Source organism: Neovison vison, chromosome 12 (genome assembly GCF_020171115.1).
Source record: "Neovison vison isolate M4711 chromosome 12, ASM_NN_V1, whole genome shotgun sequence".
Lineage (NCBI taxonomy): Eukaryota > Metazoa > Chordata > Mammalia > Carnivora > Mustelidae > Neogale > Neogale vison.
Window position 1 is genome coordinate 87540114 of NC_058102.1, and position 19561 is coordinate 87559674.

General features: G+C 45.0%; 1 protein-coding gene across 3 annotated transcripts in view; it reads left to right on the forward strand.

Moving 5' to 3' along the window:
• SLC4A8 (solute carrier family 4 member 8) overlaps nucleotides 1-19361 on the forward strand; it is an 81105-nt gene extending 61744 nt beyond the window's left edge. For 2 of the 3 annotated variants that reach the window (XM_044228986.1, XM_044228987.1), the window contains exons 22-25: nucleotides 238-375; nucleotides 5296-5387; nucleotides 7425-7520; nucleotides 8891-10138. In XM_044228986.1, coding sequence (XP_044084921.1) covers nucleotides 238-375; nucleotides 5296-5387; nucleotides 7425-7520; nucleotides 8891-8903 — 339 coding nt within the window. In that variant the 3' untranslated portion in view covers nucleotides 8904-10138. Of the gene's footprint in view, nucleotides 1-237; nucleotides 376-5295; nucleotides 5388-7424; nucleotides 7521-8890; nucleotides 10139-19293 lie in introns of those variants that run through there. The other variant, XR_006381406.1, reaches the window with a different exon arrangement.
• Nucleotides 19362-19561: the final 200 nt, after the last annotated feature.

The window sequence follows — 19561 nt, forward strand, 5'->3', positions numbered from 1 at the left end:
ATCTCTTTTCAATGAAGGAATTAAATCGGTTGCTCTCCAAGTTGTAGGGCTGTTATGACGATAGTTACATAAAATGCTATACAGAAAGCCCTCTCCTTAGTATCTGATACAAAGAAGGCACTCCATAATAGGCGACTATTATGATTACTCTGCATTTGCTTTTCCTTGAAATGTCCTAGTGTTTAACTCCAGGAAAGAAATGAACTCCTTTAATTCCCTTTCTTTATTTTTCTTCAGGTATTGGCGTTGGTCTTTGTCAGGAAAGTCATGGATCTCTGTTTCTCTAAACGAGAGCTGAGCTGGTTAGATGACCTCATGCCTGAAAGTAAAAAGAAGAAGTTGGATGATGCCAAAAAGAAGGCCAAGGAGGAAGAGGTCATGGTTCTTGCACCAACTGTACATTTCGGGCAGCCTCAAGTTACAGAACATAGGAAGGGCCACAGGAGAAGTCAGCATGTCAGGAATACCAAGGGTTGTATTCAGGAGTTGGGAAGATTACTCCAAAGGTGTTCTTAGCTGAGAATGGATGAAGGATTCTTGTCCCTATCTGTCCTTTATTTTTGGTCCCAATAATCAGGTCTTTTTTCCCTTTGTTTGTCTACAGTCTACTTAGAATATGAACATAGAGTCTGCTCTTATTATCAGATCTCATGGTTCGTGTTCTCCCAAAACGCCTAATTTGACAACCATACAAAACCTATCATTTGTTATGTACCTAATTGCAGATGGTGTCGAGGTTGGCACCATGCAAAGATAACTTGCACAGGACTTTCTGTCCTTCCTCATTTCCCTCAGCACTTAGCATCTGCTGTCCGCACAATGGACGCTCAATCAATGGTCTATGCGTGCCAAGAATGGATGTGTAACAAAATGAAAATACCAGACCAAGAAATGAATGAGCCGGAAAGTGTTTCCAAATACAGTTAGTGCCTGAAATAGTATCCTTTGAAATAATTTTAAATGACATTTTTCCTTAATATCTTGAATTTTTAAAAATCTTGTATTATTTTGTCCCAGTTCTATTGAGATATAATTGACCTATATAACACTGTGTATGACATAATGATTTGCTATATGTATATATTGTGAAATGATCACAATAAGGTTCGTTAACACATTCATCACCTCACATAGTCACATTTTTTTTTTGTGATGAGAATTTTAAAAATTACTCTCAGCAATTTTCAAATACACAGTACAGCATTGTTAACTATAGTCATCATGCTGAACATTACGTCCCCAGAATTTACTTATCTTATAACTGAAAGTTTGTATCCTTTGACCACCTTCCCCCACCCCCAGCAACAACCAATCTGTTCTCTCGATTCTAGAACTTCAGATGTTTCTTAGGTTCCACAAATAAATGAGATCACATAGTGTTTATCTTTCTCTGTCAGACTTATTTCTCTTAGCTTAATGTCTTAAGTTTCATTCATGTTGCTGCAAATGGCAAGATTTCCTTCTTTTTTATGGCCACATGTTCAATTCAATTCAATTGTGTATATATAAACACACAATATATATTATCTTTTCTTTGTCCATTCATCACCTGATGGACTCTTAGGTTGTTTCCGTGTCTTGGCTATGGTAACTAATGCTGCAGAGAGCATAGGGGTGTGGAGAGCTCTTTGAGATGGTAATTTCACTTTCCTTTGGATATATGACCAGTATAGTGCAATGGCTGGATCGTAAGGTAGTTCTGTTTTTTAACTTTTTGAAACCTCCATGTTGTTCTCCAGAGTGCTTGCACCAATTTGCATTTCCACCAATAGTACAACAGAGTTCCCCTTTTCTCTGCATTCTTGCCAGCACTTACCTCTTCTCTTTTTGGTAATAGCTACTCTGATAGGTGTGGGATGTTATCTCATTGTGGTTTTGATTTAAATTTCACTAATCATTAGTGATGTTGAACACCTTTTCATGTATCTTCCAGCCATTTGTATATCTTCTTTGGAAAAATGGCTGTTTTAAAATTGGATGATGATGATGATTGCTGTTGAGTTATATGGATCGCTTATATATTTTGGATATTAACTACTTACCAGAGATGTGGTTTACAGATATTTCCTCCTATTCCATAGTTTCCCTTTTCATTTTGTTGCATTTTGTTCCCTTTTCATTTTGCTGTGCAGAAGCTTTTTAGTTTGATACCATCCCACTTGTTTATTTTTGCTTTTGTTGCTTGTGGTTTTGGTGTCATATCCACAAAATCATCGCCAAGAACAATGTCAAAGGACGTTTCCCCTATATTTTCTTCTAAGAGTTTTAGTGTTTCAGGTTTTATATTCACATCTAATAACATTTCGAGGTGATTTTTGTGAATGGTGTCAGATGGAGTTCCGGTTTCATTCTTTTGCTTGCGAATATCCAGTTTTCCCAGCGACATTTTTTGAAGAGACTATCCTTTCTCCACTGAATATTCTTGGCTCCCTTGTCAAATATTAGTTAACCATATATGCTTGGGCATATTTCTGGGCTTCTAAGTCTGTCACATGTGTCTTTTTTCTATTATTAAATGAGTTTTAACAATTATAAGCACAAAAGCATTGGAGGAAAACTTTAAATAGAAGATTGATAGAAATCACTACATAAAATGTAAAGTTTTCAAGTGTCCAAAGACTCTATAAACAAAATTTAAAAATCATATATACGTATGTGCATGTGTGTGAACGCACACAGAAACATACTTCATTTGATTGTGCTTCCCTTTATTGTACTTCATAAATATTATATCCTTTACAAAGTGAAGATTTGTGGTAACCCTGTGTCAAGTGAATCTGTCAGCACCATTTTCCCAGCAGCACTGGCTTTCTTTGTGTCTCTGTGTCATCCTTTGACAACTCTGGCAATATTTCAAGCTTTTTCATTATTTCTTGTTATAGTGATTTGTGATTAGAGTTTATGATTCATTGAAAGCTCAGGTGATAGCATTTTCTAGCAATAGGGCATGTTTTAATTAAGGCATGTACATTGTTTTAAATCTAATGCTCTTTTAGAAACTAAACAGACTAGAGTATAGTGTAAACAGAACTTTGATACGCACTGGGAAGCCAAAAAATTCATTTGACTTGCTTTATTGTGATAGTCTGGAACCAAACCCTTAATGTCTCCAAGGTATGCCTGTATGTACGTACACACATACATACATACATACATACATACATACATTTACTGATTTATATAAAATTTTAGGTAGTGATATGTTTGAAGAATAACACAAGGAGTGAGGGAGTTACTTTATTTAGGGTGATCCAGGGATGACTGGAAGAAGACATCTCATCCGAAATCTGGATAAAGTGAGGGCAAGTCATGAGACTATCTGGGGGTAGGAACATTCCAGGCCTCGGGCACCACAAGCGCCAAGATTTTGAAGCAGAAATGAGCTTGGTGTTGTTAAAGAACATGAGAAAGCCAGAGAGCCTGGAAGGGAGAGAGGTGGCAAGAGACTAGTCAGCAGTCTGTGGCTGTGGTTTAGGCAAGAGGTGGAGGCGGTCGAGAGGAGAGGATCGGAGACTTCCTCTGAAGAGCAAGTAGACAGGTTTTGCTAATGCAGAATGGGCGTGGGTGAAAGAGAGGAATCAAGGATGAGTCTTAGATTTTTGGAGTGAACAACTGGATGAGTAGTTGTGTTGTTTAGTAAGCAGTTTTGGGGGGGGAGACTCAAAGCATCTCTTTTGGATGTTAATTTGGGGATGGGTGGTAAACATACTCCTTATTTTCCAGAATTTCTCATGTAAACATGTATTTGTGAATACAGGTTTTACTTTATAAAGTTATTTTGAAGACTAAATGAAAGAAAAATAATGAAGACTTCACCCCAAAATTTCATATCAGCATCCAATATTTATGTTCATTACTTTATGTTCTCTTTAAGTCCCTAACATAGTTTTCGTACAAGTGTAGTAATTGTTTATTTGAGGGGCAGGTATTTTTCTTCTGATTTTCCCCCTCAATTTGATTTCATAAGACACTTTCGTATTTCTATATGTCTATATAATAAAAAATCATATTTATTGTTTTAATGACTGCATGATATTCTATAGTATTTTCTCCTAATTAATTTAAACTTTCTTCCTTTTTAAAATTTATAGTTGTTTTAGGATTTATTACTAATATACTACTTTAAACATCTTTGTACATACTGTTTTTCTCTGTAATTGTTTTCGTTAAATTGAGAGGATTTTCTTTTGAAAAAACATTGTGTTATGGAATATTCAAACATATCCAAATGTAGAAAGTTATTTCCTTGATTGCCTTATTATTATCATTATTTTTTTTAAGTTTTTTTTTTTTTTTAAGATTTTATTTATTTATTTGACAGACAGAGATCACAAGCAGGCAGAGAGGCAGGCAGAGAGAGAGAGAGAGGAGGAAGCAGGCTCCCTGCTGAGCAGAGAGCCCGATGCAGGACTCGATCCCAGGCTCCTGGGATCATGACCTGAGCGGAAGGCAGAGGCTTTAACCCACTGAACCACCCAGGCGCCCCTATTATCATTATTTTTAGCAATCTGTTTGTTTGAATCAGGATCCAAGTAAGACCTATATATTACATGGTTGATTTTTTTTTTTTTTTAGGATTTTTTATTTGTTTATTTGATAGATCACAAGTAGGCAGAGAGGCAGGCAGAGAGAGAAAGGAGGAAGCAGGCTCTCTCTGCTCAGGAGACAGCCTGATGTGGGGCTTGATCCCAGGACCCTGGGATCATGACCTGATCCGAAGGCAGAGGCTTTAACCCACTGAGCCACCCAGGCACCCTGGTTGATATGTTTCTTAAATCTCTTCAGGGTTCCCTTTGTATCTTTTTTTTTTTTTCTTTTTGTTGAAGAAACTAAGTCTGTGACCTGTAGGATTTTCCACCATTTAGATTTTACTGTCTCCCTTGGTGTCACTTAACACATGTTCTTCTGTCCTCTATATTTCTAGTAAATTGGTAGTTGGCTCTAGAGTTTCATTCAGATTCATTTTCTTTCTTTAAAAAAAAAAAATACTTGCATGGAGCACTGGGTGTGGTGAAAAAATAATGAATACTGTTTTTCTGAAAATAAATAAATTGGAAAAAAAATGAATAATGTTTTTCTCAAAATAAATAAATTAAAAAAAAAATACTACTCCATAGATACAAAGATCTGGTTGTCTTTTTTGGCGAAGAGCCAAACCTATGCAAGAACATAAGTGCACTCTTTCAAAATAAATGTGAGAGGAATTAGGTAGAAATTGTGGGGAGAGAAATAAGGGTGGTGTAGACTCACGGTTTTACATGGTCTAAAATAGAATAATGTCTTCTTCTCTTGCAGGAGGCTGAGAAAATGTTAGAAATGGGGGGAGACAAGTTCCCCTTGGAGAGCAGGAAGTTACTAAGTAGTCCTGGAAAGAACAGCGGCTTCAGGTAAAAAAACTCTCTGCACACCAGGGAGATTACTGTTTCGGTTATTCTGTAAACATGTGGCGTTGTGGTGGGGGGTGGTCACAAACACAGCTGCTGGCATGAAGAGCTAACATTCAGTCTTCCGGCTCCAATCTGGGAAAACACCTTTACCTTCCATGGTTTCCTGAGCACCTGCTATGAGCCAGGCACCGCACCAGGTGCCAGGAATCACAAGAACGGAGGTAAGGCAGCCTATGTACTGAGCGCCTTCTCTGTGCTAGGAAGGTGTTAGAAGCTTGATTTAGGTAGTCTCCTTTAATGTTTACAATAACTCTCTGATATAAGTCTCATTATCCATGTTTGTACGATGAGAAAACTGAGGCTTGGAGGGTTTTAGGTAATTTGCCCAATGTCACAATGCTTCTAAGTAGGAAGTTTAAGAGTTAGGCCCTTGTCTTTGTATTCTTCAGGTCAGCGCTCCCTCTCCTTTCTCTGCCATTTTCCAGAGATGACTAGGATATGGCTTTTGTTTCCAGAGGGTCTCAGCTTAGGGGCGTGGAATTCGCATGCTTGGGCCAGACTTTGGGGAAGGGATGAGGCAACCCCTCCAGTTTGATTCATGGCATCTGGGGGCCTAGGAGCCAAGGGAGAACTGAACTTGGGTTCCCCAAATTCCTTACTTCTGCCACTGATCATGGCCACCTCCGGCAAAGTTACTGCTCACCACAGATCACAGGACGCTGAATTGGTCCATTTGTGGCTTCGTTGCCGGCGTTTTGTTTCCACTGTGGAAGAAGTACACATAAGCTGGAAGAAGCCCAGAGACTGAGACGGGGGAGAAAAGGAAGAGAGAGGGGGTCTGGATCATCTAGATCCTGGATAATTATTGCTGAATCATTGAATCGATAGTGGTTTATACTGAGAGGGAAATGAAGGACATCTTTGGTATTTTAAAAAATTAGATTTATTTATTTTGATAAATAAAAATATATACTTAAGGTGCACAATGTGATGTTTTGAATATAGGTACATATTGTGAGATGATGGTTACAGTCAAACTAATACCATATTCGTTACCTCCTATAGCTACTGTTCTTTTTTTGTGTGGTGAGAACACTTGAGATCTACTTTCTTAGCAGACTTAAAGTGTACAGTATATTACTGTTAGCTGTGGTCATGCTGTCTATACATCTTGAGAACGTATTCATCTTACAACTACAAGTTTGTAACCTTTGATCCACATCTCCCCTTTTCCCCCACCCCCCAGCCTCTGTTCCTATGAGTTTGACTTTTTGTGTGTGACTGACCCCAAAGAAATGGAATCTTTGGACCTTAATAAGCTGTCTACAAGTTGTAAAGGAAGTAGCCGCAGGCTTTGAATTCTCTGGCAACAAAGTAGGAGCAATGTTCCCTTTTTACTGGGATGCTGCCTCCATTTCCAGCCTTTTAAAATGAGACTTTCTGGCTGGTAGAAAATGTCCCAGTCCTCTGGGGTGCTAGGAGACCAACCAAGGACTGGATTCAAGGCCTCTCCACTTACTGACGTTTGACCTTGGTGATCACTTAGCTCTGGGAGCCTTGGGTTCTGCCCTTTCAAAATGAGGATGTGAATAACTCCTGATTTGGTAGTTAAGATAATAGATTGTAAGCATTCTTTATAAACTACAAATGGAAACCATTGGCCATGTAAGTGAGAAAACACATGAAGAATGTTTCTGAGCACCATGCCTGGCACATGGTGAGCCTGGCACTGGGGAACACTCAGTAGGTGGTAGCTCCCTAAGCTGTCACCAGCACCCGCAGAGGGGCCTTTGAAGGGGCACAATTGTGGGGGCAGAGCTGCCCCCACTTGGCACCCCAGCCCCATCCTCAGCTGCCCCTCATGGGCCACCTCACCTCGCTACACTCCAACCACCTGGCTCCTGGCCCTGCCGAGAGCTGTCAGCTGAGGTCCCTCAGACTGACTCTCTCCTGTCCGGTGGCCTGGTGATCGTTACAGATGGAGATGTGTCTTATATTTGCATGTCCTCCATTTACTGTCCTGAGCATTGATTTCAGATGTGACCCCTCTGAGATTAACATATCTGATGAGATGCCGAAAACCACGGTCTGGAAAGCTCTCAGTATGAACTCTGGCAATACAAAGGAAAAGAGGTAAAGAAGAATATAATTGCTGATTTTTATTTATTTCTGACTTTTAAAAATAGCAATCATGTTAACAGTGAAATATATCATAGTTGCAAAATTGAATTGTCTAAAAAATATCACTTCCGGGACTGCTGCTAACCCCATGAGACTTGCTAGAAGCCTAAGAAAAGGAAAACAGGTTTTCTAACTATTTGAACAGATGTGCAGTCTGGAGCTGCCCATTTACACAGCCCCAAAGTCAGGATGGGATTATCTGGGGAATGTAAATTTGCTTTATCTATTTAGTCACCTTAATCCTCTTTCTAAAAGTTCCCATTTCAGGGGTACCTGGGTGGCTCAGTGGGTTAAAGCTAACCTTCCAACTCTATAGATTTCAGCTCAGGTCATGAGCTCAGGGTGGTGAGGTTAGCTCCACATAGCCCGGAGAACCTGTTTAGGACTTATTATCTCCCTCTCCCTCTGCCCGTCCGCCAGCTCGTGCATGTACTCTCTCTCTCTCAAAAAGAAAAGAAAAGAAAAGAACCATTAAAAGTACCCATTTCAAAATCTCCCTGGTTACTGGAACTGTACAAACTGGAAAATGGCTAAAATGTACAGAGAGTGTCAATAGTATTGATACAGACATTTAACTCGTTCCATAATGAGAATTATTGCGAAGAAAAGGTTTTGAAATATTATCACAGTTTTCTTATTTGAGAAACAAAATTCTGTATATCATTTGCCAATAGATAGATCAGTTTTCATCAGGTTACTGAAGAAAATGGAAGGACTTGAGGCATCTTTGCCTTCATGGAGGTAGGCTATGCACCCAAATTACTTGAATAATTTAGTCCAAACACCACTTTAATTTAAGAAGTCAGAAAACTAAAAGCAAAATCTTAGGTTTATACTAAAGGCAACTTTTCTAGTTAAGGAAAAAAAAAGCAGTAGGCTAGGAATTAGGGTACTTGGTCTAGCCATTCATTCCTTGTATAGACTGGCAGGTCGTTGCTTCTGGGACTCAGTTTATTCAGCATTAAAATGGGGATAATAATGACTGACTGCCTCACTCAAACGAGTGTTCTGAGGAGGAGCTGAAGTACTTTGAAAAGTCACCAGTGGGTGGTAGTGGTAAGCTCTTTCTTCATCGAATGGGTTAAAATAAATCTGTGCTGAATGTGAGTGAAATATAGAATCTTGTTTCCTTCAGAGGAAAATCCAGGCAGCTGTCGAAATGTATAACGCACGTGGTTATTTTTAGTCGAGAACTAGTCTACTTGTAAATGAACTTAAAATATAGCCAGATCCAAATTGTGGTGACATCTTCAAAGTATTGTGTTAAAAGCAGGAATGAATCATGTGTTCCCTTTTTGTCTAATTGTAACACTTTTATTCAGTCTCTTCAACTAAAAGTCTTTGCTGGGAAGGAAGATTTGGGCTGTGAGGTGCCTCAGGGAAGTTCTGGTTACAGAGAAGATGGTGAGTCTCTCAGAGAAGAAGCAAGACCAAATCTGGCCCTGTCCGCCATCACGTCAAAGCCATGCTGAAGCATTCAGTTACCCGTGCTGTGCTTTGGAGGGCAGCCAGCCATCCCCATACCAGCAGCCCATCACCAGATGTGAATGGGGAAGCAGAAGACCACCTCTTGCTGGTACTTCTCTTCTTCCTTTCTCTTTCTCTTCAGAACTGCCACCCGTGAAGACCCAGCTTCCCATCTTCCAGACATTTTCTCTGAAACTCTCTGCTGGCCTGCAGAGCCATATGGATCCACCCTGCCCCTGAGGATTCCTTCGATGAGCTCCCTCTTCCTGAAGGATGGGGTCAGGGAGTCAGAGGAGAGCAGAGAGAAAAGGGAAGGCTCTCCAGTCCAGTAGAATCCGCAGGCTCTGAGGCAGTCCTGGGCCTTCGTTTGATGCCTCCTCTGGGGGAGGTTGGTCAGCCCCAAAGGCTGTCGGGGATGTCCGCCACTAGGAGGGTCAGTGATCTGGGCATTGGCAGGGCTCACCACCACGGCCAGAAGATGCCTCTGCCCCAGACACGTCTGTGTCGCTTCCTAGCAGCAGCCTACATAACTCAGCAAGATGAGTTATGTAGTGATGACAGGGCCATGAGGGACACTGGAGTTGTTCAGCTCAGACAGGAGAAAGCTTGGGGGAAGATCAGCAATGATAAGCGAGGACAAGTAGCTTCTCTTGGTTTCATTGAGGATGGACTAAGAGAATGAGCTTCAGTTGTTCCAGAAGGAGTTGGTTTAGACACCAGGAAGGGCTTCCTAGCCTGAAGATTTGTCCTAGTGTCTGCTTTCTAGACATCTGAGAAAGGTTCGATAACAGTTGTTTGTGAGTAGAAAGGGAGATACGGTGTTTTTATTGGACATGTGGAAACATCCATATTTTGCTGCTGTCTCTTAAGGATACATTCTGATTCTACTCCAGGAGAGATCCAAATGCTTACGTAATGTCTCCTTAGCTGCCTTAGTAGCAAACCATCCTCAACTCAATGGACCCAAACCACCTTCAACCGGGTGGTTTCTTCATCATTGTGAATTTCTTTTGATTGACAAGTGTTTTGGCTCTCAGATGTAAAAAGCCACATTGGGAAATGAACTGTAAGTGGTGAAATTAATTTTGGTATTTAGTTGAAAACTATATTTATAGTTTTTTCTCTTCTCTAATGTGATGAATATCAAGGGTTTGGTCTCCAGTGCGTCTAGGTTTTCCTTTCTTTTGTGCGCAGAATGTGACAAGTCAGCGTGTTGGTACCCAGGGAATTCGATCACATCAGTTTTCCATCTTGGAAAATCTTTGTGCAGTGGTATGTTCCTACAGGTTGCTCTCCTTTTGTAGGTGAAGAGTTGGTGACAAAACTTTGTGGAATTTTGCATTCCTTCGACTCTTAAAATACATCAGTGTAGTCTAGTCTTACTCTGAAGTCCTTTGAAATTGAAGGAATCCTGCATTTCTTTAACATCGCCCCATTCCCCAGAACCATGCCTATTTCAATACGCAGACGATTGTCAGACTACTGAACAGCTGGCACAGGATGGATGCCAACCACTCAGAACGGATGCCGGCTGTAAACAAGCAGGTATGCGTGGCGTAGCCGCTGCCTGTGGGCTGGGCACCATGTTGCTTTCAAACGTTAAAACCACATCCCTTGAAACTGTGGTATTGTTCCTGGCTTGCCTGATTTCTGCTCACAAGGCTGTTTCAGGGATAGCCTTGGCTTCCCTTTATATGGTGCAGGCAGGAACAGGCACGCATCTTTGAACTATATGGGCATTAAAATCTCTGCGAGCCAAAGCTTCACATTTTATCACTTTGGGCGAAAGGTAATGATTGTACCCATTTACCTACTTAATGTAGAAAAATCAAAAGGCAACCTGTCAGTGGGAAAAGCTTTCCTGCTGACTTGCCCTGTCTCTCTTTAGCTGCTTCCTTGAGCTTGCCTCTTTTTTCGTCTTCCTTGTTCCCTGAGAGCACTCCTGCTTTCCTCCTTCAACCTGCCCCTCCTATCATTTCTGGCCATCACTGTAGAGGCAGGTTGGTGACTGCTTCTCCTGTTCCCCGAGCCTCAGCACAGCTGTGAGGAATGTGGCGCAGAAAAGCCTATCGTACAAGTTAGGTGACAACATCACTCAGAAAAATCTCCTAATGATCGGTGTCTCCTGATGCCTTATATACACTAGGCCTCTCGAGAACAGAAAACCTGTCCTTGTAACTGTGTGCAGTCAATCACTGGACCACGTGTGTACATCTGGTCCTTCTAGAACCAGACCCTCCAGGTTCCCGCGCCGTAGTAATGTTATTTACTTTGGAAGCCCGTGCCAATCCGTTAAGGCCATTACGTCTTTTCTCAAACAATAGCAAGCCTCGTTTCTGCTGCATCTCTGTGGTGGAGACCATTCCCTACCCTTCTTGTCTCTCTTTTCCCAACTCCCACCAAATGCTCAACCCCAGTCCTACCCGAATGCTTCCTTGCTCACAGCTGGTGGCCATGGGCAGAGGCAAGCTGGGCAGTGTTTGGGGTAGGGAACTGTGAGTGGAGGTGAATATGTGTGTGTGTGTGTGTGTGTGTGCATGTATGATCATCAACAAATGCAAGTGTGTCCATAGATGTCCTTGCTGCTATGAAGTAGCTTTGTGTACCTAAGCTGGGGGGACATTAAAAAATACCATCGTTCTCCTAACTAGGGTTTCTCAGAGTTCTCTGATAGAATAGCTTGACGACAAATATAGGCAGATTAGTCTATAGGAAAAGGTGTTTAAACTCGATGTTAAGAAGAAACTGACTTAGGGGTAGAGAGTGCGGGAATGTTGGCAGGCCAGTGCCCTGACGGGCTGGTTGCGTCAAGGTAGGAAGCCAGGAGGTTAAGAAAGTGATAGTAGGTGAAAACCTGGTTCTAGTGGTAAGAGTGGGCATTGTGGGGTGGTTGGGTTACTTCTAGCTCATGACTTTGAGGGGAAGGGTTGGTCCAGAGAGAGGGGGGAGACCAGCGGTATGCCATGAACTTGCCAGATCTGTTCAGTTGCGTAAAACCCAGACTAGCCCTTTGTGACGATATGTGATTTCCAATTTCTGATGATGGGATCATCAGGAGATCTGGTCTTTACACGTATGGCTCCTGTCTGCACCTCCTTAATTATAGAAATTTGCCTTTGGAATAGAGAAGTAAGGAACCATTTATTCCAAAAGATGACATGAATAGTTGCTCTTTCTCTTTGTTTGGGATGCAACTGGCTTTTAAACTAGTCATAAATGATAAAAATCTGGTAAATGCTCAGAAGTCTCAGGTGGGGCTGACATCTCAGGCTATGACAGCTGTGACTTTCAAGAGGTCTCTGATTTTAGGAATCTGTGCTTTCTGGTCATCCAAAGAAGATAATTCCCACTTTTACTTAATTTTTGACTTACTCATATCTCTAGACTTCCCTCTTAGTGGAGGAATCAGCAGTTCTCCCTGCAACTTCTCTATCGACTTCCCTGTCCCTGTCCTGAGCTCTGCGTTTTCCTGAGACATAGGAGAAGGTGTGACTCCTGGGCTCCCGGCTTTCCTTTAAATTGGCATCAGAAGTCCCATCCACTCTGTTCTCTCTGCTACTGTATCAGCTTCTCTAAACATCTTCTTCTGCAACAGTATTTGCACCTCTTCCTAGGACTTTAAAGCAATCTTTCTATTTGTCACCGCATTTTCTTCAGACTTCTCAGGTTTCCAAGCCACATCCTGGCAGGTCATTCAGGAACCCTGCATTGAATGTTCTCGGCCTTCCTGACTTTCTTTGGGTTGCAGCTGTCAGACCTGCATGACGTAAAAATCCTTCCTGCAGGCCCCGACCGGCCAAATGAGACCTCCTCCAAGTTCCGTCCCTTTTACTGACTCAGCTTCCTCTGGCAGTCTTTCTTCTCCTTTCTGCGTGGCCTCTCACGTTCTCCTCGGAGGGCCAACTGTTCTTGGTCAGGGGTCCTCAAAATTACCACCAGTCAGGGGTGGTGAGAGGGGTGAGGAGGATGGACCGTTCTGGGGCTCCTTGGGAAGGGGACTTTTTGGTGATTATTCCTGACTTGGTGTGAGGGACTAAGGATTCTTGAAATCCTGAAATATTGAAATCTTGAAATAAGCTAGGACTTAGTCCCCAGCTCATCCATCTTTCAGGGTCAACAGGAAAAGAGACCCCAAAAGCAAATCAAAGTGCTTTTTCTATCAAACCTGTTCTTTTTGGTTCTTTTGATTTGGTGCCCTTGTTCTCGTACCTTAATCGTAGAGAATGGGCAGTTGACTCAATTAACACTTCTTTACTGGAAAGGAGGCTAATTTTCATAACCGAAAGGTGTGAAGGGTCCATATCCCTGTGTGAAGCATGAGAAAGGGAAAGGAGCGTTATGCGGATCTCTTCAACAGGAAAAGTCAGAAAGCAGAATGATTCATCCACAGGCATAATTCCTTTAGGACATTCTGTGCTCAAAGGGAATGGAATGGTTTCTGATCTTCTGAAAAGAAAAGATAGCATTTTTCTTAAGCCTAACCCACTTTCAGCATTGGAGAACACAGAACTTTTTCTTCTAGCTGATGGCATTGACATTTCCTGAGAGAGACAGACTCCCCCCTCTTCGGGGCACTCTTCCACGCCCCACAGACATCAGCAGATCTTGGGCTTCTCTTAGCAGGTTCACGACTGACGCCAGCGGGCAGGTTCTCACACACGCAACAATGTAGGAGACAGAAGTACCAAACTGAATGTGCAATTACTCCTTTTGCAAAAGAGGCCAAAACCCTCCTCCCCACTCCTTCCTCCCATATTCACTCCTCCAAGATGATAAGCCTCCCTCACATGGATCTGTGTCCATCTATGTGATTGGTGAGCTATGGCTGCCCGAAGCTAAAGGTGTCAGGTGGAGAGCAGAGCACCTTCCCACAGAAGGGGGCAGCTTGAGGTGCTGGTACATTTCCCTGGTTTTCTATGTTCTTCTTTCTAGTAGGTCTCATGTAGAGATAGAGATATTTTTGTTTTAGAGATTCCAAAATATATATTTTTAGTGTAAGAAATGTACCCTCTCCACACTTCACGGTGTAAATAGAACCGAAAACAAACGTGTTGTGAGAATCCCATAGCAATCTGTGGTAGGAACAGGACCCTCTCCCTTGCCACCGAGTCTCACGGTCTGCATCTGCGAACCAGGGGAGGTGACTGAGGCGCCTCTGCCTGCCCAGACCTTCCTGTGCTCAAGGGGACAAATAAAGTCTGTGTAAACTGTTCACACCTGTGGTATTTTTTGAGCTTGAACCAAGGGGCTGAGCCAATGCGGATCAGTTTCAGAACGTGGAAGAAGAGTGAAGAGGAGTCATGAAGACAGTTGGGAGGAGGAGTGGGCTGTCCGCTGGGCTTGCCCTGAGAGGGGCACGTGTGCTGCGCTGCACAGTCCTTGCCAGAGGGACTGCATAGATGTCTGTCTGGGTGGGGGTTCAGGACCGCAGGAAAAGAGCCCATACAACCAGACTATTGAGAGCCATTGCTAACACTGAAGGACTCTCTACTGCCTAGAAGCCCAAATTTCCGGGGCCCCTGGCTGGCTCAGTTGGGAGAGCATGTGACTCTTCATCTCAGGGTCATGAGTTCAAGCCCCATACTGAATGTAGAGATTACTTAAAAATAAACTTTAAAATACTCCTCCCTTAAAAAAAGAAAAATCTAGATTTTAAAAATTGCTCAGCCAGGAGTATCTTGCGTTTGGCGGGGTTGGGGTGGGGGTTGCCTATTTATCTTCTTCCCAAATCCGTCTCTTGGAAGGTTGGAGAAAAGGGGAAGAGAGAGGGAATGGAGTAAGAGTGAAGAGGCCAGTGAGCAGGGAAGGCAGGGGCGCAGGGAGAGGCAGTCAGCAAGCCTCATGGAGTTCCTAGAAAGGCATCACCCGAAAACACCCTGAACATGGACCGCAGTGTGGATATTTTATCAAGGAGAACCAGGCCCGGCTGGGCTGTAGACCTAGAACTCACTAGCTCTGAGGACTTTGGTTATCTTTGGGCTATTTTTTCAAATATCCTGATCGTAGACATGAAATGCCACTTTGTCTCAGAAAAACATGCTTAGGTTGTATTTAGTTGGCGGTAGTGGATGGGAAAGCTGTTCATGCGGGCACGGGTTGGTTCTGATGTGGGGGAGCACTGAGCACTCTCACGTCCAGAGGACTGGCCTCGGGGCTCTGAAGGATCCCATTAAATAATAGGTGGAAAGTACTTAGAATGGTACCTGGCATGCAGTGAGCACACAGTTAAGCAACGAGGCATCTGGAGGGAGGGGTTCCTTGGAGCAGTAAGTTCGGCAGCCATCATCACATCAGGACTCCAGGACTCTGGTCACAGTTTATGCAGCTCCCTGGGTTTTCCCCTCCTAGCTGTCACGAGATGGCTCCAGAAGCTCCAGACATCACATCAGCTGAATGCAGGAAGAGAGAAGGGCATTTCTCCAGTTTCTCTCTCTTTTGAAGGGGAAAATTATTCCCAGAGAACCTCCCACCCCCACCCCAGCGATGTCAGTGGAGAACTGAGCCACCTCCCATCTGTAACATGGGGAAACAAGGAAGGGATGACCTTGTTTGGCTTGGATCAATGAAGTTTTGTTCTTGGGGGTGGGTCCATCTTCCCTGACTGTACTGGTGCTCTAATTCTTGTACAGAACTAGGATTCTGCTAGCAAGGAATAAGGCAGGAGCTAGAAGTGATTAAATATCCCAGGTGGGGGCTGCAGACTCGGGAGCAGCCGAACCAGCGGCCCTGAGCGCAGCAGGAACCGGACACAGCAGCAGCCAGAACCTCGCCAAAGGTCAGTGGTTCTCCACCTGCCTTGACCAGAGCTTCATTCAGGGGAGATGTTGAACCTGCTGGTGCCTGGTCCCCACTCTACACCAACTAAATCAAGTCTCTGCGGACAAGTGCGGGCTATTATCTGTTACATCGTCTCCAGTTGGTTTTTACACACAGGCAGGGTCGAGGACCCACTGAAACACTGCGTCCCCTTGGCCTGACTCTGCTCTTCAGTGTCTGAGCCACTTCCGGCCGGCAGCTCCTCAGCCTTGACGGTGTAAATGCTCTTCAACGCTGTAGCCCTTTGGCCACATTAGTGTCTCTGTGCCTGACCTGCCACAGCATTAGCCACCTCCACATTCATTCACCCTCACTGCCTCTCTGGTTCCAAAATTGGATTCTCAAGATCGAGAACGTGATTGGTCCCTTGGCCAGCCGGTCCCTGACCGGCTTATTGATCAGGGTCTCTCAGTCTGGGGCCACGCCTGGGCCAACCAGGAGGGCATGAAATGCAAGCAGTAAAAGGTATGGCAGTCAAGGGGTGTCCCTTCAGTGGAGACTGTGACTTGTCAGTCCCTCTTAGAAGGAGACAAGGGCCATGGAGACACAGGAATTGACATGTTGGACATCTTAGTGATGTCCAGAGGCTGATCCCTAGGTTACAGACCTGGCCACAAATTCACCCCTTTTACCCCGTGGTTGTGTTTCATAACAAGGACACACAGGCACACGTTTGCAAGAAAAAAAGTGCAAGCTAGTGCACCGCTCCCTTCTTCCCCACTGCCCCAGATGTCCCTAGCTGAGCACAGTCCCCATGGTCTCCCTGGTCCACTGCTCATGGATGGAGGGAAGCACAGAGCTGCAGGCAGGAGGCTAAGGGGGGTGTGACCGAGGCTCTTAGCAAGCAGCAGTGTCCACACAGCTAAACCAGGAACAAGGCTGCCTGCGTTCAAGTCCTAGCTCCGCCTTGAGAGCTGTGTGACCTTGGGCAACTTGCTTCATCTGTGCCTCAGTTTCTTTGCTGCAGAATGGCAGCCATAATGCCACCCACTTCATAGGGCCAGTGGGGAGGGCCAAATGAATTCCCACGCAGGGGAGGCTGGCCCTCTCTCTACTTGCTCCTCCAGGCCTTGGCTGGGCAGCTTGGTGGCAGAATGGTGTCCTGGGACCAAGGGTAAAGGAGTCCCAGCACTGTAACCTTTGTCTGGGTGTTTATAGGTATTAACTCCTAGGAAGAAAGAGGCTTCACTGGGCTTCCTAGCCTAAGCCTTGTTCTCTAGTCCAGCTCCCACCTGAGCCTTTCATCTGGGGTTTTGGGGTATTTGCCCAGTGATCAAAATGCTTGATCAGTCTTGTTTGGGTACAAACTCCCTAGGTCCAGAGAGGAGAGACAAGAGTGACCAGGATGTTCCCAAGCCCCTAAGGGTAATGGATATGTCTTTATTATTACCATAGTCTCCAATGCCTCCTCCCACCCTCAGAACTTACAGAATGAATTATAATCACCCAATTTCCTTAATAGATGCAGTGGATAAAGAGAAGATGCCCAGGTCTCGATTATCCAGGCAAAATAAAAAGTTTTCTAGTAACTTCGGGTTCTATGATTCTAGCGCTGATTTTGAGCCTTGTGCCCCCAGTTTCCACTCTGCCAGATGCAGAAGGTTCCTGTCCATGGGCTCCGCGTCTAAAACCCACACCTTCACGAGTACAGAAAAGTAAGCAGGCTTACTGAAAAAAGCATTCGAGAAATAGGAAATTAGAGAACCTAACAGTTACATCACTTGTAAATGGTGGTTGAGAAGATGAGCTCAGTGTTCCGGCTAGAGTGCCTCAATGTGGCCAGGGACACAAGTTTTTTTTAAATGAATGACCAAGGGCAGTTGTAACCACTCCTGGGCAATCCCAGGAAAGTTTACAGGGTGCGTTGTGAAGATGTGAAGAGTCGGAACTGATCAGCTCTACCAGGAACTGGCATAAACAGCTGCTGGTGGTAAGATCGTCTGGGTGGAGTTTCCTGCAGTCCCCGGCCTGCATTTGGTGCAAGCAAGCTGTGGTTTCCATGTACCCGGTCCCAAGGAGAGGACCGTGCCCTCTTCAGACGCTGCTAGAAAACAGAGATGCCCAAAGCATGCCCTTGAGAGAGACATTGGAAGACATGGGAAAGAGGCTCGGGGAGACTGGCAGCTGGGCTTATCTCATCATTGTCCTAGGAAGGTTGTGTGGGTATAAAAGTTCTCAGAGGACCTACGATTGGCCCCGTCTAGAAAACAAGGCAGCACATGTAAAGCACAGTGGTGAGGACCATGGGTTCTGTGGGACAAGGAAGGCACCCTTGCAGAGTCTTGGAAGCCAGGGATGCCTCCAAAGACGAACAGTATTGGAAGAGGGAAAGAAGAGGGTGTAGACCGGATCCCAGAGGCAGGAGTACTGATGGAACGTTCTGCAGACGGCGAATTTGGCTGGTCTGCTTCAGTGAAGGGTTTTGTGTACGGAAGCAATTGTACGGAAAATTGGAGACACAGGCAAGAAGACCTTAAGTGCCTGGGGTAAGGAGCGAGGGGTTCCTATAGGCTTCCTATCAAGAGGGAAATGCCCGTGGTGCTGTGGTGCGGAGGACTTCGTCCTGCTTGCTTTGGCAGCAAGGAAGGGCTCCAGGCCCAAGGCGCTGAGGCTCCAGACCAGGACCAGGGCAGTGGTGACGGAGGAAGGGCAGACCAGGGAGATGAACCCAAGGAACAGAAATCACTGACTGGGGGCAGGGGGACGCAGGCTGGGTGAACACCTCTCTAACGTCACATGTCTGAGAGAAAAGCTGTCGTGTGGGACAAAGAGGATGTGCCCGACTGAGCTTCAGAGGACACAAGCAGGACAACATCTCTTCCAGGAGGCCGATTTGGGCTCAGTGATAGGACTTAGAGGGAAGGCTGTCCAAGACTGAAACTCACTGCCCCAGGAGCTGTAGCGGGGCGGGATGGTGGTTGCTGCCCAGCGCTGGGTGAAGGGGGACCACGTGCAGGAGAGCTGCAGGTGTGGGAGGGTGGACACGAGGCCCTGCGATGCTGCCACAGGGACAGGGCATGAGCTGCAGACAGACGACGTTACCTGGGAGGAGGCTGAGCGATGGGAGGGGGGTGATGAAGGAGTGGGTGGGGAACAGATGTCTGAGTTGAGTAGACAGAGGGAACGGTGCAGGGAAGAGAGTGAGTAGGAGGCGGTTGTCTGCTTCTGAGGCCGAACATGAGGCTGGGGCCTCAGCACTGGGAGTCCCCCCTGCATCTTTGGGTTATGTGGGTCCCAGGTTACACAGGTCTGGGTCTCGGTTAAAAAAAATCAGGTTCCAGAATGACATAAGAGGAGACTTTCCTGACTGTCCCCTGCCCCCCACCCCACCTGCTATGATAGGACCTCCAGGCTCTCTTAAAAGGTCCCAGAGCCCACTTCTGTCTGCTTGTGAACTTGGTGACCTCAGTGTTAACCTCTGTATCCCACGCCCTGGTTCCAGCTCTCTGTGCCATGCCTACTGCTGAGCGAGACCCTGCCACCGCTGCTGCCTCCGTCACCTGCCGCCGACATGCTGTGCCCATCCATGCTGCACCGGGCCACCTCCCCAGTGTGCTGATGGCCTTGGCCCACCGGGGCCCTCTGGGCAGCAATGCTGAGCCGGGCTATCCATCCTGAGCCAAGCTAAGGAGCCCTTTCTCCCAGCGTCAAGGCACCCTCTGCCGATGGATTCCCAAAGTTGGCTGATTGCTTTGGCTCTTCCAGTGTGC